The sequence below is a fragment of the Durotheca rogersii genome (genome assembly GCF_024521655.1).
Source record: "Durotheca rogersii strain YMJ 92031201 chromosome Unknown GGS23scaffold_9, whole genome shotgun sequence".
Taxonomy (NCBI): domain Eukaryota; kingdom Fungi; phylum Ascomycota; class Sordariomycetes; order Xylariales; family Xylariaceae; genus Durotheca; species Durotheca rogersii.
The window spans coordinates 1138043-1165095 of record NW_026251240.1 but is presented as its reverse complement, the minus strand read 5'-3'; the positions used below and the strand labels follow the sequence as shown (position 1 = coordinate 1165095).

General features: G+C 56.4%; 6 protein-coding genes across 6 annotated transcripts; 5 read left to right on the top strand and 1 right to left on the bottom strand.

Annotated features, from left to right (window-relative positions):
* Positions 1-574: 574 nt before the first annotated feature.
* On the top strand, positions 575-3044 carry GGS23DRAFT_538817 (uncharacterized protein). The gene is made up of 3 exons (XM_051514792.1): positions 575-1105; positions 1180-2250; positions 2343-3044. Exons 1-3 carry the CDS (start codon positions 699-701, stop codon positions 2794-2796), a joined length of 1932 nt encoding a protein of 643 aa, XP_051372250.1. The 5' UTR covers positions 575-698; the 3' UTR covers positions 2797-3044.
* A 1638-nt stretch (positions 3045-4682) lies between these two features.
* Positions 4683-6272, top strand: GGS23DRAFT_538820 (dual specificity protein phosphatase 12). The gene is made up of 2 exons (XM_051514793.1): positions 4683-4966; positions 5037-6272. The coding sequence occupies exons 1-2, from the start codon at positions 4920-4922 to the stop codon at positions 6100-6102; spliced, it is 1113 nt and encodes a 370-aa protein (XP_051372249.1). The 5' UTR covers positions 4683-4919; the 3' UTR covers positions 6103-6272.
* Positions 6273-7414, top strand: GGS23DRAFT_538842 (uncharacterized protein). The gene has a single exon (XM_051514794.1). It carries the CDS (start codon positions 6443-6445, stop codon positions 7271-7273), a length of 831 nt encoding a protein of 276 aa, XP_051372248.1. The 5' UTR covers positions 6273-6442; the 3' UTR covers positions 7274-7414.
* Positions 7415-16468: 9054 nt separating this feature from the next.
* On the bottom strand, positions 16469-17587 carry GGS23DRAFT_621220 (DUF1742-domain-containing protein; the record flags this gene model as incomplete). The annotated part of the gene is made up of 4 exons (XM_051521155.1): positions 16469-16997; positions 17057-17097; positions 17147-17416; positions 17477-17587. The coding sequence occupies 4 exons, from the start codon at positions 17585-17587 to the stop codon at positions 16883-16885; spliced, it is 537 nt and encodes a 178-aa protein (XP_051372247.1). The 3' UTR covers positions 16469-16882.
* An 888-nt stretch (positions 17588-18475) lies between these two features.
* On the top strand, positions 18476-19943 carry GGS23DRAFT_596710 (uncharacterized protein; the record flags this gene model as incomplete). Its single annotated transcript, XM_051518516.1, has 3 exons — positions 18476-18560; positions 18627-18956; positions 19012-19943. 3 exons carry the CDS (start codon positions 18476-18478, stop codon positions 19941-19943), a joined length of 1347 nt encoding a protein of 448 aa, XP_051372246.1.
* Positions 19944-23422: 3479 nt separating this feature from the next.
* Positions 23423-25131, top strand: GGS23DRAFT_596709 (cytochrome P450; the record flags this gene model as incomplete). The annotated part of the gene is made up of 4 exons (XM_051518515.1): positions 23423-23629; positions 23692-23808; positions 23870-24641; positions 24701-25131. The coding sequence occupies 4 exons, from the start codon at positions 23423-23425 to the stop codon at positions 25129-25131; spliced, it is 1527 nt and encodes a 508-aa protein (XP_051372245.1).
* Positions 25132-27053: the final 1922 nt, after the last annotated feature.

Below are 27053 nucleotides of genomic sequence, written 5' to 3'. Positions count from 1 at the left end.
TGTCTTTCCCCCCTCGCCGCCGGCCTCCTCCTCCCCGGCCTGGTTCCAATTGCCTATTAAGACGCTCCCGCTTTTTGGTGTTTTTTTTTTTTTTGCTCCTCAGTCGACTCGCATTTCTTATTTTAGACTTGTTTATTTGCGTCTTGCTTGTTGGCCGGAGGGTCGTGTTCGGTGTATTATCATCGTGTTGTTATTATGACATGTTCATTACTATGACGATGCTTTACGGTCTCCTACTCTTTTAGAATACCCTCGCACAATTGCTTTGCTTCCTTCTCTTTTTTCCCCTCGCCTCCCTTCCTCCTCGTTTCCTGGTTATGAGGTAGGGTCTCCGAGCAATTGCCGCCGATCCCGCCAGCTTCCACAAACGACGTCGGTCCTGCCGATACGAGAGTCTTGCCACCGACATCCTTACGGCGCTCCAACCCCTGGATCGAGCATTGGGTCATTGTTGGATCTTATTCTTCGCCCACAACAGCGCTATTAACCGCCTCGTCGACTCCACGCGTCTGGTAGTTGCCCTATCTTTTTCTCTGACAGTCGCTGACGGCTCGGGATTGACACATTAGCCTCTCCCTTGTCGTGCATCCTTCTCAGCTACCGGTTGTTAACCTCAAACTGTGGCGAGCCGACCATTGGCTCATGTCAAATTGAATCAGCTCCCGTGTGCTCGAGTCTTTGGAAAGGAGGGCGCGAAGATGGAGATCCCTAGATACGCTCCGAGGGAGCCAGGAGGTCCACCGCCGGCTATATACATCGAGGGTGCGAGTCACTTCGATCACCATGGCGGTCCGGGTCGGTCTCGCCCGCAACCTTCGAGATACTCTCCCGCTCTAGCCTCTGTCCCCGTGTCGATACCCAACCTTCGCCGTCGCGCCGAGGACGACGCGCCGCCGCCTTTAATCCCTCCAAAATACATACCCGGCCTAGAACAGCCGGGCTCTGTCAGACACGACCGTATACCTTCCGTCGATTCGAATGCGAGCTGGGAAAGTTCTAGACACGATTTAGAGCACGATCGACCTCGGTTCGGCAGGTGTGACAGCGACCAGCCGATAGTACGGCCCCACAGAGACGAGGGCTACCACAGTCTCAACTCGACGATGTACGTTAGCTGCACAGCGGCATGATTCGCCCGGCGCGAGTCGGAACAGACTAACCACCGAGACTTTAATCCAGGTCGCAAGACTCGCTTCCCAAGAAGTTGTTCATGACCCACGATCAGTACCAGTTCAACCGGCAGAACAGCGAATATGATATTGCGTTAATCAAGAAGCTGGACTCTCGACGGACCTTTGAGAACCGAACACCGCCTCGGCTGCCTACCCTCAGCGCTTCCGCTAGCGACGCATCGTCCCGTTTTGCCGGGCATTCCCAACGTCCGCACCCTCAACTTACGCCGCTGTCCTTACCTATATCCCTTCCCATCCGGCCGAGTAATAAATTGGTGATGGATTCGCCCGGACGATACACGGACACCCCACCCCAGTCTGCACTATCACCCCGCGGCGCGTCGTTCTACGGGGCTTCTAGCAACGAATACCGCTCTCCGGTGGAACTTACGGACCCGGACCGGTCGCCCTTCTCGCGGACGAGGAGGAACAACAGCGGCTCGTTCCCGGATGACGCGACTATTTCCACGCATAGCAGCTACGAGAATATCGTAGACGACAACGACTTCTCGATGGGGGATGCATCACACATGGAGGACGTCGTGACGCGTTCGGAACACCATGCTACCGGGCAGAAGAGGCGGGCATCTTCACCGCCTGGCGATGATGTGCCGATGCAAGGCATGCCTGGCTCCTACGACCTGCTACGACGCCGCGAGGGAGCGTCGAGAGCGTCACCGCAGCCGCGCCTCGCTGCCATCCCTCAGGGCTCCGTTTCGTCCGTTTCTACGACACGCAGCGGGTCCTACGCCTCGACTGTTTCGCTAGCTACTAACTTCTCGAGCATGAACTCCTTCACGGGGAGGTCGCCGGGCGGGTTATCCAGCGGAGGATTGTCTCCCGTCGACATGATCGGGAACTCCCCTTACAACATTCCCAACCCCCACAACCACTCACCACGCGCCTCGTTTGCCCGCCCACCTCACCAGCGGAACCTCAGCGAAACCCGGCGGTTGACGTCGCCCCGCAAGGTAACGGAGGTACCCAAATCCGGCATCTCCAAGATACCTGGTGGCTTCTTTATGTGCGAGTGCTGTCCGAAAAAGCCGAAGAAATTTGAAACGTCAGAAGAGCTCCGGTAAGTGGTGTGCTGCACGCGTCTATTGCTTAGCCCCGGCGATACACGCCCGATTCTACGGTGCATGGCTGATCGTTAACGCGGGTCTGCAGTGCGCATGAGGCTGAAAAGCAATACGAATGCACGTATTGCGGCAACCGGTTCAAGAACAAGAACGAAGCTGAGCGTCACCAAAACAGCCTCCACGTCCGGCGCCACAGCTGGTCATGTTCGGCGCTGCTCCCAGCGCGCTACGACCGGGCTTTTCACGAGAGCACCAATCGGCCAGGGGAAGCTGACACGTGTGGGTACTGCGGAGACGAATTTGAGCGCCGAGGCGGCGTTGGGCGCCCACGACAGCCAACGGAGCAGGATTGGGAAGAACGGCTGAGGCACCTCCAGGAGGTGCACAAATTCCGCGAATGCAACGCGAGCAAGAAATTCTACCGCGCGGATCATTTTCGACAGCACCTGAAGCACAGCCATGCGGGAACGAGTGGTAAGTGGACGAATATGCTCGAGAATGCCTGCATGCTCGAGGAAGAACCTCCTCAACCAGCACGATGAGCGAATTGAGCCGACCAGCGGAGCGATGGGTTGGGTAGCAATACGGCGCGGGGTGCTCGAGGAAAAATCGATACGTGGTGGACGTGCATTCATGCAGGCGGATTGATTTGTCGGGTTGGGGTAAGAGAGACGTCTTGTCGATGCACGACAACCCGCCACCGCGTTCGATTGGGCACTGAAGCCGAGGGAGGGCTTTGGTCAGTTGGGACAAGACCGGATATGCAGTGCGACTCAAGTCTCACCGCATCTAGGAGCAGACTCCGTTTCCTCTGTCGATCTCCCGCACGTCAGAGCGTTCCTCGCGCGCCCGGCGACGGGGTCTGCGGGCGCCGGCCGTCACGAAGCAATCCCAACTGGAGCCATCGGAGCAAGGAAGAAAAAAAAAAGAGGGAAGAGAAAAAGAAAAAAGAAAGCCGAGGGGAGGAGAGAGGGGACTCGCTAGTGATGACCGACCAACCCTAGCGTCAAGTATGTGGCTGGCGATATCAGGCGTCGCTACGGCGCCATGGGGGTCGGACGGTGTGGATTTGACGTTATCAATGGTGGATTTACGGGATACGGCTGCTTACTGACGGCACTACTCAATCGCGATGGGTATCTGATCTGCTTGGCACAGGAGGGCCCGATGCGGCCTGTCAATGCTCGTTCCAGAAATCGGCATGTTGAATAACCAGCGCATATAACCACAAATTCCACAGTTTTTTGTTTCCTGTCTCTCTCTCTCTGTGTCTTGTCCCTCTTTAGCGGTGGAGACGGGATATAGCGAGAAGAGAAGGGGGGCCGGGGTGGCGTAAAGTTCGGCCTACGTCTTATGTAAAACGGGAAAGAGGAAAACAAAAGCAGAAACGAATCTAGGTGTTGGCTGCAATTCTGGGAGGATATCTCAAATGAAAATGAACAATTTCTTCGAGTGGGCCGTGTAAGCTGACGATCGTGCTGACGCTGACTCTCATCCGTCATGGGGTCCTCTGCGTCTCTGCACCCGTATATACTTGTTTCTACCTATCACTCTCTAGGACACCAGCCCCCCGTAACAGGCGGATGTGGGTTGTGATACCTCGGTGAGAAGTTCGTTCGACTCGGAGATGCCATGCGACGCCCGAGGATCGTGTCTTGGGGCGCGAACCTGACCGAGGCCATCGTCTTTCAAACCATGGGAGCTTGCCTACGTATACGCCGTCACGCTGCATGCCGCTGTGGGGGCGAGATAATCTACGCGAGTGATGCTACCGGGATCACGGAAAATCGACGAGGCCATGCCCATCGGATCCGACATTCCCTCGGGCGACGGAAGTCGTTTCTGGAAGTCGGCATTTGGTCCGACGGCGGATAATACCTAGCGTGCCACGCCTCGAGGACCAGAGCGTCTCGGACCGGAGGTCGAGATGATGGTAGTGACGAGTAACGAACGCGCAGTTGCCGACTACCTACCCGCCTTTTCTTGGGACTTGGGAAGACGGGACTACAGCACGGGAGACAAATAGGCAAGACAGACAGCTAGAGCGGGATTTCCTTCCCGATTGCATACGGGACGGCGGCTTCAGGCTTGGTGCCGGGGTTACGGATGATGCTGCGGGCGAACGCGCTCCCAGTGAAGTCATCACGTACTTGAGGTACCTAAGCAACTCCGCGGGATTGGTGCAAGACGAAATAAGCCTGGCAGAAGTCACATGACTCAGCCCTACCGGAAAAAAGGTGTTGAAACTGGGATCACCTACATACATGGCACAGCCACGGACGCCACAGCATCTGTCCACGGGGACTGGCGGCGCTTACTCAGACTGAGCGGGATCTGATCTTTTATGGTTCCGATTTTCCAAAGCGACCGCTTATGTAATGCAGGCGAGATTGATAGGGCTTAAACTACGACAAGTGGGGGAAGGCCGAGGGGAAGGCCGAGAGGGGAGGGCCCTGATTTTTCGCGGGCGGATAATTCACGTCATCCATCAACTTCCCACTGATGAACATACCTAGGTATACCTACCACCTCGGTATCGCACGCGCGGTGCAGTCTCGTCGGGCGTATTCTACGTAGGGTCGAATCCCGCGTACAATCTCCGAGGCTTATGCCGTACCTACCTGTCTACTCTGGCCTGCCTGGGTATACTTAGGTATTGTAAACCATGTCGATATCTAGGGTGCCGGGGGCGGATAACCTCTACGTCGGAGGGTGAGCTGGCATCCCTCGACTTCCCACCCCCGCGGTCCTGACCGTGACGAGGGCTGACCTGGAATTGTAGGATCTGGATTCTAAACCTCGAGTCATGGCGCAGCAAGCTATATGAGTACAACATCACCCACGTGCTCTCCGTCATCAAGTTTTCCTTCGAGAACTGGGGCGAGGAAGCTAAGCGCTTCCGGCACATGAGCATAGACATCGACGATGTCGCAGACTCTGATATTCTAGTGCATTTTTCCTCCGCCGTGCGATTCATCGACGGCGGTCTGTACCCGCCGCCGGCCCACGGCGCCGGCCCGGGTGACGTGTCTGCGGGGACGGCCGATGCGACCTCGCCTGGCGCGGTTTTCGTACACTGCGCGATGGGAAAATCGCGTTCCGTGAGCTGCGTAGTTGCCTATCTCCTGTACAAGTACCCCCACCGCTTCGGGGGTAAGCCGCCTACCTCCTCACCGGTATCGGCGGCCCAGCGACATAAGACTGCCAAGGATGCCGTGCAAAACGCGCTGAAGTGGGTTCGCCAGGCGCGCTCGCTCGCGGAGCCCAACGACGGCTTCATGCACCAGCTCGAGCTGTGGTGGGAGATGGGATGCCCCGCCGACGACGACAGCGCCGTCGAGCGTCACCCCGTCTACCAGAAGTGGCTGTACGGGAATGTGCTGAAGGAAGCCCGATACTTGAACGTGGCGCCCGACGCCGAAGACATCCGGTTTGAGGACGAGGTGAAGTGGGGGAGTGAGGGCTCCGAAGGCTCAGAAAAACAACATGATGGCAAGGAAGTGCGTTGCAAGAAGTGCAGGCGTATGCTCGCGACTCCTGGGTTTGTTGTCCCGCATACCCCCGTAGGACAACTAGATACCCCCGGCTGCGCTCACATCTTCGTCGACACCCTCTCTTGGATGCGGCCGGCGCTGGAGGGCGGCGCTCTCGAAGGTCGCCTGTCGTGCCCTAACCCCAAGTGTGGCGCCACCGTCGGCCGCTTCGCGTGGCAGGGCCTCGAGTGCAGCTGCAGAGAGTGGGTGGCGCCGGCCTTCTCGCTCAACCGGGGCCGCGTCGACCAAGTGACGTCGAGACGGGCGGATGCCCCCGCAATCCGGCTGCCTCCAGGACGCAACGGTAGCTTATGATGTGCAATACTTCGCGCCCGGGCCCAGTATCGAAACGATCACCCGCATAATTTACGCCGTCTCACTTGGGTACACGTCTAACGAGTGTCTTATGCCAGCTGCTGCTGAAACCGCAGCTCTGTGGTCTCATGACAGGCAGACCGGCTGCGTGGGTTACCTCGCACTAATTCCTCCCATAAGCGCGAGCTGGCGATGCTTAGAGCCGTCGACCGATCTAGCCAACGCCCTCTTAGTTCCTTGGTAGGTATCTCACCTAACCCGCCGCTAAGTAAAGCGAAGGGCCGGGTCTAGGAGATAGAGGCTGGCTGAATTGGGCAATCTTTCTCGGCATCACTTCCATATGTATGAGCACACACACACACACACACACACACACACCCGCCTTATGACCCCTCCTTCTCGTCCCCAGAAGCTGTCACAAGACGGCCCCCAATCGCTACACATCACAGACCGTGCCGCCAACCGGGGTTCCTCTTTACGGCACACTATCCGGTTCCGTGCCACGTCGGCATGGCAAATCCGCACTCTAGGCTTAGGGCTTACCAGGTCCCTTCGCAAGAAGACCCGGGATGAACCTTGCTTACCGTCTAATCCTTGTGGGCATTCCTATTTCCCCATAGCGCGTGCGCGCGCGCGCGACGTTGTCGACATCCCGCCCCCCCTCACATGTGTCGTTACCGCTGTCGCTGTATGCCTACCTGCCTACAGGGACTTGCACCCCTGGTCTGCTAGCTGCGAAGCGTATTTCGCCAGAACGACGATGAAGCCAGCCCCTGCGCATCCTCCTCCAGCTACGCTGTACGTTCAGCCCTTCAGCGCCTACGCGCACACGTACGTGATGGGCCCGGGATTCGGATCGGGATTAGCCTGCGTCGGTCTCTCTTGCTTTCTCCCTGGCGGCCGGCGACGCGAGGCCATATTAAGCGAGCAGGGCCTTCCAGATAGGAGAGCGCTAATGCGTTGCGACCCATCATCAGCTCGGTCTGAGGCAGATATGAAGTGTCGGTGTGGACAGGTGGAACATCCAATCACCGATGCCCTTAGCCATGCTGATCTATGTACCTACCTACATACTTCCCGTGCGGTGGCACGCGATTGCAGACACGCCCCTCGCCATCCTCTCTCTCCTCCTCTCGACGGTGGGCAAATTTGGTCGCAGCCGTTGCCGTAGCCGCAGTACACGGCAGCACTTATTGCGCCAATGGCCGACGGCCTTTTGCCCCTCGGGCGCGAAGTGGAGGGCGGCCGAAATTATGTGAAGGACATGGAACCCGGACTGGTAAAACAGACGAGAGGAGAAGGAGTGGCTCAAGCCGGGGTTTTCCGCTGACGTCAAAACCGACGATGACCTGTCGCGCTACTACGGGCCCCATGGACCCCTAATATCTCTATAAGCCCAAACAAAAACCGACAACATCTTACCTCGGGATGCGGTTGCGGCTCATGTTGGGGGTCACGTTCCTGTAGAACTTTTTTTTTTGGGGCGGTATCGATGCGGGTTTGGGAGAATTCGTTCGTGGCGGCCCGCCAATTCGTCTCCGCCGTCCCCCGTTCGTCTTACCCGACTTGCGCCCGAAGCGTGCGCAGGCCGCGGCGATAGGATGACAACCAAGCTGCTCCAGGCGCCGTGGGGGGGGGGGGGGGAAGAGTAAGGGTGAAGATTTCCCATCACACCACTGAGAGGTTAGTTAGGCCATCGCGGAGGGACATTTCGCCTGATTACCTACCAAAGCTCCCTAGGGCTGACGGGTACGAGTCAGGTACATGGCTACACACGCCCACACGTAGGCTGGTGGTGGCTCCGGGCTACCAACGTATTGGAGCTTGGGTTTTAGGGCTGGAAGCTGGAAAAAAAACGATAATAAGAAGAAAAAAAAAAGTGATGAAATCCCACACTCCTCCCAAATGCGTGGACTTGCCGGATCAGACGAAAGCACCACGCAGCAAACCCACGTAGCAAGGTCGCGGCACAGGAACAGGGTAGGGTAGATAGGTAGATTTGTCACTCGATTGCCCCCCCCCCCCATGTTTCTGTCATCATCTTCTACAATCTGTCGCGTCTTGCCAGGGTGATTTCTATATCGTGATTATTACCGTCATCATCATTGTCGGCCGTCACCTCCTTAGGAGGTGGAGGCGGCGACGAGAAAAGTAAGCCGTTAACCCCCCCCCCCCCCCCTGGTTTAGCAATTCCACACGCGTATCAAACACGCCAAACCCGCCGTATCTGCCACGCGCGTGTATGAGTAGAAAGATAGCCAGGCGGATATATGTTTCTCCCCCCCCCTGCGGAGCAGCCACCTACGTCACCTCGTGGAAGGCCCGTCTCCCAATGCAGGAACGTGGGACGACGGCCACTCGCAGCCAGGGGAGAGGGGGGAGGGGGGGTGTGATGGGTGACAGGTCACTCGTCCCCCCCCCCTTCCCCCGCGGTCCCCGACGACGGCGACGACGGCGATACGAGACAGACTCTGACCTGCCGCGAGGTCGTCGCGCGCGCGAGGAAGCAACGCGTGATGCGCCACCGCGGCGCCCGCGTCGGTATACGTGTGCGTCTTGGTATACGTGCGTGTATACCTAGGTATACGTTGCGGGGGGGCGCGTGATTGGCGGGGCGGAGGTCGAAGAGCTAGGTCCCTGGGATGTAAGGTATGCCCGTATATGTGCGGACATGCGCGTAGTAAGAGCATGGGATGTAATGTAAGTAGGGTTCGACGGGACGGTTGCTTTTTGGGGGGGAGGGAAAAGGGGGGGGGGGGGGGGGGGAGAAAAAGCGAGGGAGGAAAGGGGGGGCGAGATGGATTGGTAATGCGGGCGAGCAGGATGATCGAAAGAGATCGGGTCGATAGAGATTCGAAGATGGGGCGATCGAGAGCAGAGCAGAGGACCGACGAGGCGGTGGCTAATACCGCCCAGCACAAGAAGATCCTACCGACCGATCGATCGACCGACCGACGGCGTGGGGATTTCCTGCTTCCTATTCCGTCCTGGCTGCGCTCCCACGGACGTGTCGCGCGTGGGGGGATCTGTCGAGTGCGTGGGCAAGCAGGTAGGTAGGTAGGTAGGTAGGTAGCTGGCGCGCTCTGTGCCCGCCTGTCTCTCGTCGGCGCCATTAGCGATTCGCGCGCGGGGGAAGGCAGCAAGCTGCTTGGTAATGGGCGCGTGTGCGCCACGAAACAATTACCCGAAAAAGGGGGAAGGGGGAAGGGGGAAGGGGGAAGGGGGGTCGCCCCTATATCCACATGCGGAAATGTCCCTGGGCTGTGTGCACCCTGCGAAGCAGATTTCGCACACACGCGCGCACATCGCGCTGATCAGGTATGGATACGCACACGCCGAGAGCGGCGCCATGCCGTGCTACCGCGAACAAGCGGTGCCCTCCCCTCCGTGATGGCACGCGCATTCTCGCGGCCGACATGCTTCCCCGCCCCGCCTACGTGCTCACTCGCCCATCTACCTACCTACCTACCTACCTAGGCAGGCAGGCAGGCCGGCTAGTCGCCGACGCCGACGCAGCTAGCTGCGCACCACCCAGGAGACGGAGGGGGAGGGCCGGTGTTGGTGGGAGGGGGGGAAGCGGACAGCTAGATAGATGCCAGACGCCGGTCTGCGTCCCGTACCCACCCCGTCTCGTCCCGTCGCTCGCCCGATTAGGCAGGCCAGGCGCATGCGCATTTTCCCAGCGCACGCGCGCACGATAACCGGGAGGGAGGGGAAGGGCGGAGGGGGGGCGGCGCTCGCGCTGGCGGCGCCTCACGACGTCGCCGGACCCAGCTATCCCACCAACCTGGTCTCATCCGCGTAAGCCCCGAAAACCGGGGAGGGTGTAGGCAGGGGGGAGGGGGGAAGGACGCGCCTCGAGCGCAACACGGAGATTAATAGGGCGATAGACGGCCCGGACAGGGGGGGGAGGAAGGAGGGAGGAAAGGGATGCGCGCCCCTCTCTCCCTGCCCCTGCGCTCGCAGCGGCGCGGGATGGCGAGGGAGAGAAAAAAAGAAAAAAAGGGAGGAGAAGGGGGGGGGAGGGGGGAGAAGCTCGCGAGGACGTGCTGCTGCGCACCACCCACTCCCGCCGCCGCCGCCGCCGCCGCCGCCGCTGCTGTTGCCCCGTCGGGGGGGACCCGACCCGCATGCCGCGGCCGACGAAGCGGCCGACCCGCCCACGTTACCGCGTAACCTGCCCCCGCCCAGAGCTAGGCAGGTAGAGGTAAGTCTCCCCCTTAACCTACCAACGTCCCCTGGCCCCTCCCCCCCTTCGTAGAAGCCGGGGAGCTCGTAAGTCCGAATCGACTTCAGCCCTACCGCCCTGCCTGCCCCCTGTTAGTAGGTAGGTAGGTAGCGAATTCACCGCGTGACTCGCTGCTTTTTTTTTTTTTTTCATTTTTTGCTTTTCCTCGCGTGAGGCCCCGACCATGGTGCTGCTCTGCCTTGCCTGCCTGTCCCGCACTCTGCTACCATGTGGTATATACCTACATCGCGCTCCACCGCGGCGCACCTGCGCTCCCGGCCTCTCTCTAGCATCCCTCCGTCCCGCCCAGCGGCGCGAGGTGCGCGGCGTGTGCGCGTAACGCGCCGCGTAGAATAGGGGGGGAGGGGCGAGTTGTTGGTGGCGCGCAGGGACTAGTATGACGAGGAGGGGGAGTAGGGTAGACCCGAAGTGAACGCCGCGGTGGCTTGTGGCCTCGCCCAGGCGCGTGCATACGTGGGAAAGGGGGAGGGGGGGCGTGTACGCAGGGACGCAGTGAGAGCGCCCACGTCGGGCGTGTGTGTAGCCACGTACGGGGACGTCGCCGCAGCACCTCCCTGCCCGCCTGTCTCTCCCTCCCCCCTACCCGAGTACTCATGAAGCCGGCCGCCTGTGCGCAGCCGTGCGTCCGCACACGCAAAGTAATCCAAGGCAGCCTCTCACGCATACCTACCGAGTACCTAGCGAGCAGATAGGCAGGCAGGCAGGCAGGTACCAGATATAGGCGACGGGGCGGATCGGGCGTACCACCCACATGCGCACCTAGGCGTATAAGGCATATGCGCGCACGTACCTATACGACGACCGCGGCGGCGACCGCGGCGGGACCCGGGAGGATCGCGAAGCTGGGGGAGGAGTGGGGAGGGGGGGGGAGGGTGCTTAGGGACCTACTCCATGCGTATGTATGTACCTACATTATGTACAGACATACTGCGTAGTACCCTGTTAGGTTTTCCTAAGCTTAGGTACGTCCTCGGTAGCTAGGATCGATCGAGGGTGCCCCGTCCTGCTCCGGGTCTGTAGTACGTAGGTAAGTATGCTGCTGACGCTAGCAGTGCCTTTCTTGTTCTTATCTCTCTCTCTCTCTGTCTGTCTCTGTCTCTCTCCTTTTTTACCTAAATTGGGAATTACCGAGGACCGGGGGGGGAAGGGGGTGTATGTAGGCTTCCCTTTCCTCCCTGCCCTACTACTGTTACTCTTCTTGTCCTCACACATACGCACCCCCCTACCCCCCTTGATCTTACCGGACGAGGCTCACTATGGTCGGCGAGCGAGCGGCGACGGTGATTTGTCGGCAGTAGCCGCAGATGGGCGGACAGCGCGTACGCAGTTGGCAGGGTTGCTTGCCCATCCGCTTCGATGGCATCTATGGATGCATGCATGGATGCATGCATGTATGGTTATGTGTATGTACACACAGATGCGTGGGATATGTGAGCGTGATACTGCATTTCCCCTGTACGAAGAGGGCGCGCCGCGGCGGCAGATAGGCGGATAAATGGATACCTCCTGTGTAGAGATGTACAGATAACTTACAAACACACTTTCCTACCCACCTTTCCGTCCGGGATTGTCGCTTTAGGAAATAGACGAGAGGGGGAAGTGATGGAGTGGAGTGGAGGAAACGAGGAGCGGGGAGAAGGGAGGAAGGGAGGGGGCGAAGGTGAGGTGAGTGGACAGAATATACAGAGGTAGGGCAAGAAGGCGAGAAGGATCAATATGCATCTCTCCACAGGTGCGGAGTACTAAGGCGGTCAGTCGGAGAAGGGAGCGGCTGGGGGGAGTTTCTCGAGATTTTGGCTAGGCGCCATGTCCTATCCCATTGTCCTGTTGTCCTGTCTGTCTGTGTACCTGCCCGTTTGGCTCCCTGGCGTGCTTGTCGAGGACTCCGTGATGGCGACGGTGATGGCGACAGAGAGAGACAGAGAGGGAGGGACGCAGTCGACCCTTACGACGTCGGATAAGCAGCTGCTGGCTTCAACACCCGGATAGCCTCCCACCCCATCCCCACCAGGCGATCAGCTGCCTCCTGGTCTATGTGGGTGCCGGGCAACGAAGGGGGGAGAATGTACGTACGTCCCTCCACCCCACCACCACCGTCCCTACATATATTGCCATGATGTGTCGGCTATCGTCTTTTCTAGGCCTAGATATGGAGCCCGCTAACACATCAGCACGTCTGTGTCAGAGCTTGGGGTGTGGTAGGGTGGCTGGTTGATTGGGCTTACGGATTTCCGCTGCTGGACCGAGAGCAGGGCAGACCTACCTACCTACCTTACGTAAACGTCAGCAGCACTGGAACTTTGTCGATACGGGTGCTGACGGTATCCAAAGCAAAAGTACGGTAGGTAGGGAAGAGGCGGCACGTAGGCAAGGCAGGCAGGTGATGTAATGACACTATCGCCGGGGGGTAAGACCGAACAAGCGTACATCGAACCCTCACCCCCCTTTCCTCCCCCCTACTTTACGATGAGCGGCGGTGGCGGTATCTTCTCGACTGGGGAGGAGGGGGTTGTTAGTTAGAGCTACCCGGTCAGGTCAATGGGCGCGTTTCCGAAGTCGAGACTGGTTTGGTTCGGCTAACCGCCAGGATCTCGCCAGATCTCGACTTTAGATGGTCCATATACCTTCCATCCCCCTTAGGTGCCTGACAAGCTGGGTAACACATACACTGTTACGAACACGGTGAGTGGAGCAGCGTTTCCATCTTGAATCAGCCCCATTTTTCCAACATTCGTCAGGTTTGTTCGCGGCGATATCGTGCTGCGGTGCTGGCTAAAAGCCGATACCCCTGGCGAGCAGACACGCCATTACGATAGCATGTCTTGTTAAGGGGACACCGTATCGTCTTTGCTTTTTGCTGTACGCCAGCCGCCACGGGGTTCCGGATAGAAGCATTATAAGTAACGCACACCTCCTGTGACACGCTCGCCTGAGGGGGTCACACGACATGGGGAGAGAGAGAGAGAGGACCCACCACCAGGGCTTAGCGGCAACGAGGGTCTCCGTATGTCGTATACAGTACGTGTAGTAGCACAGGGGAGGAATGGATCTTGACTTGCCATACGAGTTACACTCTCGGCCCGGTCCAGGCCGTGCCCAAACTTAGCACTATCTCCGATCCTACGCAGGGTGTGTTCCAAATTAGAACGCGCCGGCAGCCAGGGTTAGACAAGGATACAAATTTTCGTGGAGTAGTGCATAGTAGGGCGGTACTGAGACGTCTTACGTCGGGCTTTGGGCAGCTAGGGAGCCTTTCGCTGCGCGAGTGCTACGCGTAGCCGCCCCATCAGCCACGGAGACGCCAGCCCTATGCAGCCCAGAGCGAAAAGGGGGGATCCTATTAGCAGAGCGGCAGCACCCGCCCGGTCGAGAAGGAGAAGCAACGAGGAGAAGCCACCGGATTGGTCGCTAGAAGCGCCTCCACGGCCGCGGCGCCGTCGACACGCCTACGACACTCCTTTGCCGTTCCGAGAGACCCGGCCAATCTGCGGGTTCGCACGCGCACTGTTGGCAACCCCCCCCCCTCCCCCCCCCTCAGCGGGAGGTTCCAAGCGTGCCGATTCGGCGTTGGCGTAACTCGAGCGTCGCCCCGTAAACCGGTGCAGCTTCCAGATCGTTAGACCCCAGCATACACGTCCTTTCGGTGCTCTGGTGGCTTGTCGTTCGGAGACGCACACCCCTTTCCAGGATTATCGCAGTCGCCAAGGCGTACGTGTCCCAATAGACCATCTCACGCACGTCTATGATCTGAATGCAGAGTTAGATCTTTCTTCCAAAACCCTAGGTATAATGTAACTCCTTCGTGACTTGAGCCTCATCCCCAACCTTTAGGATCGTGAGGCGGTATGTCCACTCATTGATTCTACCTACGTCCACCCTTAAGATCTGAGGCGAGCCGTATACACACGGTGTGCTCTAGGGGCCTGGTTGCACAACTAGGCGATATGGCCCCCAAAGGCTGGTTATTGTGCGTATGGCGTGCGAACTTGAGTGGGATCTCGCCTTTTGTGGCTGAGTGAGACAAATCATGAGGACGGAAAGGGGCATATTCCGAGCTCAACCTAGTCCGCATCGCGCCTCGACAGCGCCAGCAAACCGGTGGCGCATAATCACTACTGTGCAACCGACGGTCATCGGCCCTACACAGAAAACAGGCACGGATGGAGATGTACTCGGTTTGGTGTATGCAGGTCTCGTTCGCTTGGGTCCTGCGCCGCACTAGGTGATGATTGGGATGGCTGTCCTGTCCTCACTTTATAACATCCCATGGTGACATCATCCCACGCTGAGAATCAACGTTACCAACAGATGAATCTGCTTCTCGGGTGCCCAATGGCTGTCTTGATGTCTCACCCAGGGGATGCCTCGTAGGGCGCTTTGCCAAGACCAGAGGCGCATCCAGACGACTCATCGGCAGCGGCATTAGCCCAATGCAGATGCTGGCGCACGGCTGCTATCTGGTGGGAAACTCCTCGCTCCATGGGGTAGTCCTAGAGGTAGATAGATGATCCGAATCTATTATATGATAGAATAGGGGAGGGGTACACCAATCTGAGCGTCAGCACTAGGTGATATGCGTCTCTTGTTAGACATCCCCACGTAACAGGAATATTCAAAGAGGGACCCCGGCTCGTCAACCGGTCCGAAGCCGGTTGGCAAAGCCCTGTATACGTCTCCAAATGCAGCTCGACAGCGCCGAGAAAAGTAGGGCAGGTCGCATGCAAGGCGAGAACATGAGATACCAGCAGAAGCGGAAAGAGAAAAGGAGAGAGTGTGCGTGCGCGTGTATGCACTGCCACCTATACCCGGGAGGCTTGCGTCGTCCGACTACGAATCTGTTGGGACCTTGGTGTTCTACAGTGCAAGTGGTGACGCATGACTTAAAATTGCGAAAATTCTCGTGAATCTTGAAAAGACCCTGTGGCCGACGCCAGAATCAGTAGCGGGCAAATTTCCATCCGTTATTAGACGTCGTGGCTCGACACCTCTCGCATCCTGAGAGCGGCGACCTGTCGTAAGAGCTGTGGTAGATAAAGGCTTTTTCGTCTGGTTGTTCTGCTGGGGAGGAGACAATAAACATCTGTACTGTACAAGAGGGGGGGGCACCTTGGCATCCCAGTGGTGACATGGAGGAGTAATCACGGCTGATTACCGTCGTGGATCGGGACGACTGCGATGCGGCACGCCGGAAATCGACGGGTTGGCGGAGATTGGGTTCGTCCCAATAGCTCGTGTCACTTATTGTAGGGCTAGCATCAGAACGTGCCTATGCCCCAGCCCATCCAGAGAAATCTCCGAATATCGCTAGACCTGATTCCAGGCTTACGCCGCGTCGTGCTTGTTGCTTTCGTGCAACGGCTTTTTAAAAATGGTGCTGCTGTGACGTTTCCGTTCGGAGAGGACGGCGGGAAATTTCTCAGTCGTCACACATCTATTAGGCATTGAAACCGCAGAGTCGTATGCCATGCGTAACCGCCGAAATGAGTGCCGCTGGTTTATCCTCGTGACCTTATCGGCAAAGCACGAACTGCACTTATGGTGCATGAATTCGTCAATATGGCAAGATGACTGGAAGATCAACCGCCTCTTTAAGCATCTCACATCACAGCATTCGCTGTTTTGTTTCTCGGAATGGCGTCAAGCCTGCAGTCGTGTGCTGCTAACACTGAGTAAGCGCTAGCCTCGTTCGGGAGGGTTGCAGAAACAGTCAAGTGGTTGGCTGGGTTAGGGGGAGTATACGACGGCATGGTTAGGTCGCATCGTAATATCCCAAGTGTGCGTTAAGTATGGACGGCGTGGAGTGCCGGGAATGAAGCTCGCCAAATATTTCTTTTGATGCTCGGAAGGTTGTCGGCGTGGGAGGGGGGCGAGATGGTCGCTGTCGAATGAGTTGTCGTGCAGCATATTTGTGCCAGCTCCGCGACCATTGTATGCTGTCAGCCTTGACAGGCAATTTTGGGTTGTACGACCCATAGGGCAGAATCAACGACCACTTCGCTTGTCAGCTTGCAGATGTTCCTCTTCGGTTACCAGTGTGAAGGACCCGTCCGGTTGAAGTACACACAACTGAAAAAATAAAAAATAATAAATAATAAAGCAGTCAAGTCTGTCGACCGAGTGCATATGTAGCGGGGATACATTTGTGGGTGTGGCCGCAGGAAGCAGTAGGTGCATCCCCGTAGGACTATCCCAACCCGAGATACGCAGCGGTGCGTCAGGCTCACCACCTTGATAGGTCGATTCGCTTCTCGATCGGGAACATTATGTAACCGTAGGGCACTTCGGCCATGTATCGTAAGCGGTTCGTCGGCGATCTGTTGTGAGTAGTGATACCATTCTGCCAGCCAAGAGGGCTACCACACAAAGCACCCAATACGCTTTCCGAGGGATGCTTGTCCCCGCACGTCGTCCATGCGATACCGCAACCTTCTCTGTGGCCTGGGGTCGAGCCATAGGAGACCGGTGAGAACAGCCGTCCGTGATAAGAGCCAGTTGAGGCCGAACCTGCGTGAGCATGGGTATGTCCGCTTCTCAAGGCAGGTCTCTAGGAACAGATGGGAAGAAGTTGGGAGTATTGAGACGCTCCCGGTTCCTCTTAGCCATCTCCGCTTGTCGTTTCCTATCTAGGCGTTGCTGGTAGAATGTCCTGTATGCTGTTAGCGACTGGTGGCGTGTGCGCCGAAAGGAAAGGGGGGGGGGGGTGACTTTTGCAACGCAAAGATTCGTGGCTCCTCCTCCGCCTTATCCTATGCACGTTAGTCTGCAAAGTCTTGGAGGTCCGAGTCGGAGACGTACTTGGTCGCCGGGGGTTGGCTCGTCTTTCTTTTCTGGCTTTTTGGCGTCCTCTCTCTTCTCTTCGTTGTCCTTGCCCTTTTCCTTCCCCTCGCCCTTTTCGCCCTCTTTCTTCTCCTGTTTCTTCCGCTGCCTCTCTTCGTACTCCTTCTTCACCTTCTCGAGCTCTTCTTCCATCTCCTTTTTCTTCCTTGCCGCAATAGCCTCGTGGTCAATGATGGGAGAACAGAACCCCCTATCTTTCAGGTGACCAGGGCATACGTAGAAGAAATCCTGGAGACAGGCAGATCAGGAAGAAGGCCCCGGAGTGGAGGGGGCGACATCTCAACCTACCTTGTTCTCCGGGGTAATGAGCACGCTGGTACTGGGCTTGAAGCAGATATCGCAGGCTTTGGCTGAAGTGTCAGCCACCTTCCGATGGTGCCAAATATTAGGGAACGACATGGTTAACTATCTCCTGCTCGGACTCGGATTGAGAGGTAGACGGGCACTGAGGATCGAGAAGGGAGATAACTAGAGGGGGGGAAGAGACGATAGGCGACCGATAGGCGGATACCTGTGTGTGTCCCTATAGCATCCCTACGGTGACGGATGAACCCCAGACGGGAGACGGGAGGCGGGAGACGGTGTGTTGCGTCTGGCTGTGCTGTGCTGTGCTGTGCTGTGCTGGGCATGCCTGACGAAGTAAGGTGGGAGTTGAAGCATTGGAGATTTGATCGTAGGAATTGGAGGTTCCCGAGGTCAGGTTAGGTACAAAAGATAGGGCGGGGACGGTGGGTATGTGGTGTGGTGGGGTGGATCGGGATTACCTTGGGTAATTTCAAGAGGTAGGTACGTACCTATACAAGCGTCAATCTATAGGGTCAGCCACATTTCGATGGGGTTATGCCACACAAGCCGCACAAGCTGCACAAAAGCCACACATGTGTAGGAGAAGTCTTGGCGGCACCGTGGATGAAACACTCATTTTCCAACAGCCAATTACGTAAACAGGGCTTGGAAATCCAGCTGCGCGTTCTATGTACATATTGATGTACACGCTCGCACAGATTCCCTCTAGCACTGCATCCAAAAGGTACCGGCACGGGTACCTGCCATTGGGCCCCTGTACGTCATGTCTCGCGGGCGTGGCATCATTGTATGTCGGCAGACGACAACCTCGACCGCGTCGTCTGCAACACACGCCCAGCTCGTCAATTGCCCGACTCCCTCCGCCTACAGCCTTCACCGAGCGTAGCCGGCAGCATAATTCGATATACTGATTCCATTATATTTTCATTTCACCTGATACATCCCCGAGCCGCCCCCCCTGAGGCTGCCGCTTCAGGCACCATGGCCGGTCAACTGAATGTCCAGAGGCTGGACTCGGTATTCCGCACGCGGCCAGATATATTAGAATCTATCCATAAGGCTGCTGGTAAGTCCTTGTCGACTGCAGTGCTTACTTCGTTAAACTTCTGGTGTCGCTGACTATCTAGTTCAGACTCACCCTCGCGAGTGCAGCTGTTTAATAAGATTGCCGATTTTGTATATGAACAGATCGGAAACCCGTCATCTTCCGGGCCCGCTGCTAAGCGGCGGCGAGTCGACGTCGAGCCCTCCCAGAATGGCAGCGCATCGAATGCCGCCACAGTCGCGACTTCCATCGATGATGTCGCCAGCGAGGATATCCTGCTGGAAATCAAGGATATATCCATCTCCATTCCACAGCGAAAGAAGTTCGAGTTGTGCTTTACCTCTAAACATATATATGCCCGCGTCCCAGGCACGACTGCCCCCGTGCCCGGGATCGTGTACGCCTGGAAGGATATCGGTACGCGCGTCCACGCCAGGCCAGATCGCGCGACTGCAGCTAACAGTTCGCGCAGAGTACGCTTTCTATCTCCCTGTTCCCGAGAAGTCTCAGGTGCAGCATAATTACATCCTCCTGCCGCAACATTCTTACTTCAACCTGAAATCCACAACACCATCGGTAGATCCTCTCGTTTTCACCGTCTCGGCCGGCGCGCCCAAACCAGGCTCTATTGGCGGGCCGAATGCGGGGGCGGCCTCTGCCGTGTCGGATTCGTATGCCACGCTATTCCACTGGGCCATAAACAAATGTCTCAAGGCGGGAGGGGGAGACGTGCAAATCGTCGCGGCGGACCCTTCGAAATTCCACAGTAAGGTCCGGCAGCCGCACCGGCCCAAGGAGCCAGCCGTCCACGTCAAGGCGTTCCGGGGCTCGAAGGACGGATACCTGTTCTTCCTAGAGAACGGAATCCTGTGGGGATTCAAGAAGCCGCTGATGTTCATACCGCTGGAAAAAATTGCGGCCATCAGCTACACAAACGTGCTACAACGGACGTTCAACATGGTGGTCGAAGTCTTCTCAGGCGAAAACGGCGGCGACGAGGCGACGGAGGACCTCGAATTCGCCATGCTCGACCAGGAGGATTACGGGGGCATCAACGAGAGCTACGTCGCGCGCCACAAGCTCCAGGACCGGAGCATGGCGGACCGGCGCAAGGCGAAGAAGGAGCTGGTAGAGAACGCGAAGGGCAAGAAGGGAGCGGACGATGCCAACGGCGAGGGGCGGGATGCTAACGGCCACGTCACCGAGGACGACGGTATGACAGAGCTAGAGCGGGCGCAGATGGAGGCCGAGAAACAGCTGCAGGATGAGGAGGACGAGGAAGAGGAAGACTACGACCCGGGCTCCGACGGCGACAGCGACGGCTCGGGAACGAGCTCTGAGGGGGACGACGATGACGACGACGACGACGGGGTCGAGGACGGGGGTGACGACGGTGATGAGTGAACTCACACCACGAGATAGTAAACCGCAGCAAACAGCAGGGCACTAGGCACGTAGGTAGATATAGGCAACCACGAAGCGTACCCCTTCTAGAGGGGAGCGTTACTTAGATGTCGTGCACATAAGCGGAATGGTCGCGAAAAATAATATTGATTTGGCCCTCGCAGTGGCCCGCGCACGTCAGTGATTTAAATGTTGGGGGCAACCAAACCTATCGATCCTATACACGGGAAAGCAAGACAGCAACTCCGCGTATGTATGTACCCGTATGAAACCGAGGGACACCAAACCTCCCACGTCAGCCCAACCTAACTCGTGGCAGAGGGCAGCCGACGCCTATCCCGGAGCGGAGCGCAGGGCCATAGCCCGGACGAGGATGGGTTGGCTCGGGGGGACGCCAGCCGCGTGGCGCTGGCGCCAGCGCCAACTTGTGTAATTGATATAACTAGTCGAACATGCCGGGGGAGCACCCCGACGGCCCCAGGCACTTGCTCTTGCCCAGCCTGCTCTCGGGGCTTTAGAGGACGCGGGGCCCTGAAGGTGAGCAAGGGGCGGAAGGGGAGGGAAAGAATAATCATTCGCGTGCTCTCGAGCTGCACCACAGCCGGAGCCGTCTTCCCGACGATAGCAGCAGAACAAGACAGGGTGGCGCAGCCCGCGTCGAGGGGCTGCGGAGACTGCGTGTGGGTTAGTGGTGCCGACCCCGGGGGAGCTGTCGACGGCGTAGTCGAGCGAGGACTCGCGGCCGCGAAGGAGATGTCGTCGCGGCGCAGCACCGGCATCCAGGGTCCTATTCGAGCAGCGGGCGACGGGGCGCTACGTCGAACAACTTCGGTTCGCAGCCGTGGCGTCGGCGGGCCTGCCGCCACCGTTGGGCACAAGGCTTGCTCGTTTCCTCATCGTTCCGCGACTCACCCATATTCTAGGCTGGGTTGAAATTCTCGTTGGGAGTGTAGGACGCACCCGGAACTGAACCTCGCATTTCGTGGGTCCGTCGCCGCTGCGACCCCCGGAGATCACGCCGTTTCCGTTCGTCCGTCTCTTGCACAGCTGTCGACTTCTGCTTTTTTCTGGCAATAGAAGGGGCCTCGGCTGCGTATAGGGCCATGCTGCCTTGAGTCAAAGTGAGAACGGGGTTCCTGTTGAGTAAGCGGGCCATGCGGATATTACAGCCAAGGCTCACGTATAGTGGCTACGTAGACACCGGCTGGGGAGACCTCCGGTGCACAGTAGGACCTCAGATCCGTCCTCCACCGAGGCGACATAATATAAATCTGTGCAAGTCTTTGGCCGTCCCAGGTCACTCTAGATCAGTGCAAGTAGTTGCTGTGTGCGATTGCGAAACCATTCGTCTGTCTCAGGCTCAACTGCCTACGCCTGCTCTCTGCCTATGTTACAGTTAGGGGGGGGGGGGCGTATACAGTGAAAAGAAGAATACTGGATGGTCTGTACGGCTCTCTCCCTTGGTGATCTCTCTCTCGTTCTTGTTTCGCTGCGTCGGTGTGGTAGCGAAGACAGTAGCATTCCATCTCCCAGTGTCTGTCTGTGTCCGTAATGGCAATACAACTGTGTGCTGGATGGTTGTCATAGAGTAACGGCTGATTCCCCAATGGCATAGAGTTGCGTAGTAGGGTTCGGGATAGTAACCTTAGCTCTAAGGCCACGACTTTTCGGGCATTGCTAGCTTAGTAGACAATCATTAGGGTAACTAACATGCTTGCGTGTTTCTATTAATGGTCCGTATGAGGTATACCTACACAGGTTAAATTACCTCTAGATCACAGCCAGTTCCCACTTACAACGACGAATAACGTGTATCTGCCTAGGAACTTTCGTCGAGTAGCTTATTGGTATCGCAGTGATAATACAGCTGATAGTGGATTATTATTCCTGCCGTGTGAGGCCGCGGTAGGGTTTCTAGTTACAGGTTGAAACCTGGGGTTTGTTCGACTCAGGCAAAACCCATCTCATACCTAAAGTCTTCGAAGTTCAATAGATTTAGCTGGTGCTTACCACGGCGGAGTCATAAGCCCGATTAGGGCGAAGGGGCTTCATTCCTTTTCCATCCTGAAGTTGTTTCTTAAATCCGCCCTTGAAAATACCCATGTATTAGGGGGAGATTGTATGGGGAGTATGTAGAGGGGTGGAGTTACGAAAGACATCGCTGTGTCTTTCTCCACAAAAAGTTTTACACAAGCAACACGTATAAAGCTGAACGGCGTAAGGCTAACTTGGAGGTCTGACATCAAACGTATCGTCTGATGAGATACTCAGACCACACTAAGAAGAAGCTTCTTAACGGGAAATCTTGAGAAACGTGGTAAAGATCTAAGAAATCGATGTGGAGATAGTGAGGTCTGACATCCGATGTATCGTCGGATGTACCCCCCCGACGTATCGTCCAGAAAGTAGACTCTCAGACTTCACCTCCATATGCGGGCAGTAGTCTTCTCAACTATGTAGGCAGGCAGGTCGTCGATCTAGAGCCGGCCGGCTTAGTTCGACGTCATCCCGGTACCTCAATCACTCCTATTTTTAAGCCGCAACGTGCCCGTAAGCCGTTGTGTAGGTATACTCGTAAACGGGGCTAGGCAAGACGGCGTTGTCGATCCCCTGATGAATTTCCTGTTCGTACGCCAATTGGCATTGCCGGGGCTCGGCTAGTTTAGCATGTCTTGCTACTGCCCGGACAGATGACCGGCACGGGGAAGATGAATCGTAGTCTAGGGAGTTCATTCTCTGGCGCGAATTTGTTCATCCGCCTGCGGAATAGCATCCCAGCTCCTATCCTCGTGTAAGCAGGGGGGGGTGAGCAGGAGGTATATGTATTATAGGCGTAAAAGTATCGTCATCCCCTGGGCTCGACCAAACTTTCTCTCCTGCACCTCGACTGGCAATTCCACTAGGAGGCTCTCTCAACCGTACTCATAATCGAATAGGGCTGATTGGCGGCAAGCGACGTGCAGGGTTGGCAAGGGGCCGATGTCGTCTTGATAAACTCCAGTTCAATGCAAGCTGTGCACCGGATTCCATCACAGCCACGCCAGTAGTTATGCCATCATATCCCGTATCCGTATTCGGTATAAGCAGCAATGTCTAATTAGTCTTGGAAGCTCGAGTTCCGGCACGCCGATGCGACTCTGCCCTCCACATCTGCCTCTGTGCGGGATCGCCAATGCTGCTGGGCTGATCGGGCATTTATTTAGAGTTGAAGGGCGGTTAGCCCGCAGCATTTGCGCGCACTACTATCGCCGGTAGGGTAGTTAAGGAGACCCAAGGAGCGGGCCGTACGCAACCCACGAATACTTAGCTGAAATGGTGGGATCGCAAGTGAGCATTGATAACTTAGAGGTGTATGTAGTTGGGGGGTTGATCACTCCTTTGCTGCTGGTATAATTATAAGATATCCACGTCCCCTCTAGTCAAGGTAGTGTGCGGTAACGGCCAGAGTCTCCCGCGCCACAACTACGACCGAGTTCGGAATGGAGGCGATCCAACGTATTCTCCCGGGGGGGCTGCTGGTGTCCCTCCAAGTGGTGCTGGCAACACTGGTACTCGGCACCATCTATTCGCTTGTCACTGCGGAGCGGCCCTTTGCCGGGTTCCCAGTCATCGCGCTCGAGGGCAAGAGTCCGGTAAAAAGTTGGACGTGGCATGGCCGGGAAGCCATCGCAGAAGGCTTGCGAAGGGTAATACACATATGTTTGGGCACAAACGCGATCCAGCTCGTTGCCGCTGACCTCGTTCGCAGTTCTCCGGGCCCTTCCAGGTCATGTCCGGGACTGGCCCAAAAATTGTCCTGCCAAATCGGTTCGCCGACGAGATTCGCAACCACCCTTCATTTGATCTCAACGAGGCATTGGCTAAAGTATGAGCTCCCTGGTATATGCCGTCACGCTGCCCTCCAAGTAGCTGACGCCGTGAAATAGGATTTTATGGTCAACTACCCAGGCTTCGAGCCCCATCGGCAGCTGCGAGGAAACCATCTATTTCTGGAGACAGTGCGGGTGAAACTTACACAGTCTCTCAGCTTGGTCACGACGGATCTCATCGACGAGACAGCCTCGTCGCTCTACGACGTGCTTGGCGATGGCGACGAATGGACGACACGAGCAATTAGACAGGACATGCTGGAAATTGTCGCCCGGCTTTCGTCCAGGGTGTTCTTGGGAAAGGACTTATGCCGAAACCGGACCTGGCTTGAGATCGCTAAAAACTATACTGTCGACTCGTTCATCGTCTCGAACATTATGAGGGCTGCCCCGGCGGTCCTGCGTCCAATCGTCTACATATGCCTCCCTCAGTCGTGGTCACTAATACGGGCCGTCCGGGACGCGCGAAAGCTTATCAACCCCGAGGTGGAGCGTCGCAAGGCCTTGGTCGACGCGGCTCGTGCCTCGGGCAATAAGGCGTCCAAAGTCGCGGATACCATCGGATGGATGTATGAGCTGGCGAAGGGCCGCAAGGCGGATTTGGTTGCGGGCCAGCTCTTGCTCACGATGGCAGCCATACACACGACAACAGAGACGACTTGCCAGGCACTGCTCGACATCTGCCAGTATCCCGACGTGGCCCGGCAACTTAGAGAGGAGGTTATCCAAGTCGTCGGCGAGCATGGGTGGGCTAAGACGTCGCTATACAAGCTTAGGCTTATGGACAGCTTCCTGAAGGAGGGACAACGACTCCACCCCATGGTTACATGTGAGTCTCCCATCCCTCCCTCTTCGGCCCCGGTATGGCTTTGCTAAAGGGAAGCCTAGCAACTATGAACCGCTACGTAACGGAAAACGTAGAACTCTCGGATGGGACTGTACTGCCAAAGGGCGCTCAGGTTATCGTGGCAACCAACTTCATGGACCCAACGATTTACCCCGAGCCTGAGAAATTCGATGCTGCGAGGTTCCTGAAGTTGCGACAGCAAACCGGCCAAGAGAACAACTGGCAGTTCGTCACCACAACCCCGTCCCATACTCTTTTTGGACACGGTCAGCATGCTTGCCCGGGACGGTTCTTCGCCTCGAACGAGGTGAAGATCGCACTATGCCATTTCCTGCTGAAGTACGAGTGGAGATTTCTTCCGGGCGAAGACAGACCAGCTCCCCAACTGTTTGAGTCCGTCTCCAGCGTTAGGCCAGACTCGAAGGTCCAGGTGCTGCGGAGGAAGGCGGAAATTGACCTTGACAATTACTGAGTCTCTCAAAGGACATTGTTCATGCCTAGTTTTTATGGGCCGGACAGCCCTATTGAACTGAGATCAACCGTAGGCATTGAGAAGGAACTGTGCGTACGCGCTGTTGGGGAGCCCGTAAATTGAACAGGAAATGCCCTCTATCTGCAACCATAGCCCGAGCGAGGCTCGTATATAGGTAAGGAATCCTATCGACATAAAGGCGAGGTATCCGACAATGCAATATTGTATTAAGTCCGGCCCATGGTTACTGAGATATAGTGGTCGCTAGCCTAAGGGGCATAAGGATATAAGTAGAAAAAGGGCATGGACAAAAGTCACACATTCGGCCATAGCGGCACGAGCAAGAGACTTAAATCTTCGCGATTAGGATAGGTGCATTGATTTGAAAGAGAGAAATTCAATGGTGCAAAGAAGTCTTTAATTTGAGTGAAGATACCTCAAGGCAATAAATAGTAAATGGTTATGTTGGTGGTGGTGAAGTCCGTGTACGAGCCTTCTGTGTCCCCTTCTCTTCATAATAGGTATCACTGCGCGCTTGCGGGGTGGTCACTCTGAATAGGCGTATGGCTTGACGTGTCTCTCCGTACAACTATTACAATGCGAGAAAAACTTCAACTCCTCTTCTTCTCTCCCTTCTTCACTTCATCTTGGGATCACAGAGTACGCAAGATTTCGCGTAAGTAATAAATTGTCACCCCGCAGCGCATTGATATCAGAGCCTTCCTGCCCCGCGATCCTTGCTTCAGCTTCCCAGACAGCCTTTCTAGTCCTTTCGTGAACCCGACCGAACGCCCACTCCCATAGTTGGGTTTTTTGCGCCAGCGCAGTTTTTGTGCGAATGACTGTTGTCTACGGGTGATGCGAGAACCCCGCGAAGAAGAGCTATGAGAGAGATGCTAAAGGTCACATATGCCTGTGTGAACCCTAACATTCTCTTTCGCGTGCCCTGGGGAGGTATTGGACCTTTTCTCTCTGGATGTGCCTTACTACTAGATCTAGTCCAGATCTAGGGCTATCCTACAGGAGCCCATACAGGGTCTGATTGCAATCTAGCATCGCATCCTCAACCGACGCGGGCGGTAGAAAACGGGGCTAGCCAACTCGCGATTGGGTACGCACCCGGGGCCTGGCAGAGCGCAATCACGATCTCTTCTGATGGATCATGATGGAAAATTCATGGACAGTGGAAACGCTTAATCTCCGTTTCACCATGATCCAGCTAGACCTGGGATGGGAAGGCTTCATATATGTGATCTCCTTCGATCTTGCTGCGGAGCTTGTAAAGCCCTTCTTACAGTCGGAATCAAGGCGATGCGCTTGCCAAAGTCGATGCGTTCATATTGCCTTGTTATTATCTATATTCGTAAATAGCTTTAACTGTAAGATAAGTCCCGTAAGGAGTAACCCGCCGAGAAATAGAAGTGTTATAGTTCCCGTTTAAATGTCGATATTAGCAGCTCTGAGTCGTACTTGGAACGTATTTGGTGCTTTCCGTTCCTGGAATGTTCTACAGAACGCCAGGAGACCTTTGGTGCGTGGTGGTCGCTCTCGGATGTTGTGGTAATTCGTGATAGAGGTTTATCAATCAAATTCACGAATCAGGAGACCGGAGCCAGTAGAGAAAGACGCTTATCAGAGTCAAACCTTTCGTCCATCGTTCTTTAAAGACGTGGTTCTGACCACACATGAGAGCAGCGGACCTGATAAATGTGGTAATGTCCCGGGTCAAAATTCGGAGGAAGAGGCTATCATGTGGAATATCAAGGCCGCAGCGTATCTTCTGAGTGACTTCTGGCCCCCAGTGGTTGGGGATATCCATGTCCTCATCCTTCAGCTCCGAAGACGGCCCATCCCGCACGTCTTCAGGATCCGGTAAGTGATATTATGGATAACCGTCTGATTATTTGTGGTGCTCCGGTTTG

What these genes read in the sequence shown, in the direction of transcription:
- GGS23DRAFT_538817 (XM_051514792.1), top strand. Translation starts at nt 699, where the DNA reads ATGGAGATCCCTAGATACGCTCCGAGGGAGCCAGGAGGTCCACCGCCG. An exon ending in CACAGTCTCAACTCGACGAT is followed by an intron (nt 1,106 to 1,179) that starts GTACGTTAGCTG and finishes ACTTTAATCCAG; the next exon opens with GTCGCAAGACTCGCTTCCCA. An exon ending in GAAACGTCAGAAGAGCTCCG is followed by an intron (nt 2,251 to 2,342) that starts GTAAGTGGTGTG and finishes GCGGGTCTGCAG; the next exon opens with TGCGCATGAGGCTGAAAAGC.
- GGS23DRAFT_538820 (XM_051514793.1), top strand. Translation starts at nt 4,920, where the DNA reads ATGTCGATATCTAGGGTGCCGGGGGCGGATAACCTCTACGTCGGAGG. An exon ending in GATAACCTCTACGTCGGAGG is followed by an intron (nt 4,967 to 5,036) that starts GTGAGCTGGCAT and finishes CTGGAATTGTAG; the next exon opens with GATCTGGATTCTAAACCTCG.
- GGS23DRAFT_538842 (XM_051514794.1), top strand. Translation starts at nt 6,443, where the DNA reads ATGTATGAGCACACACACACACACACACACACACACACCCGCCTTATG.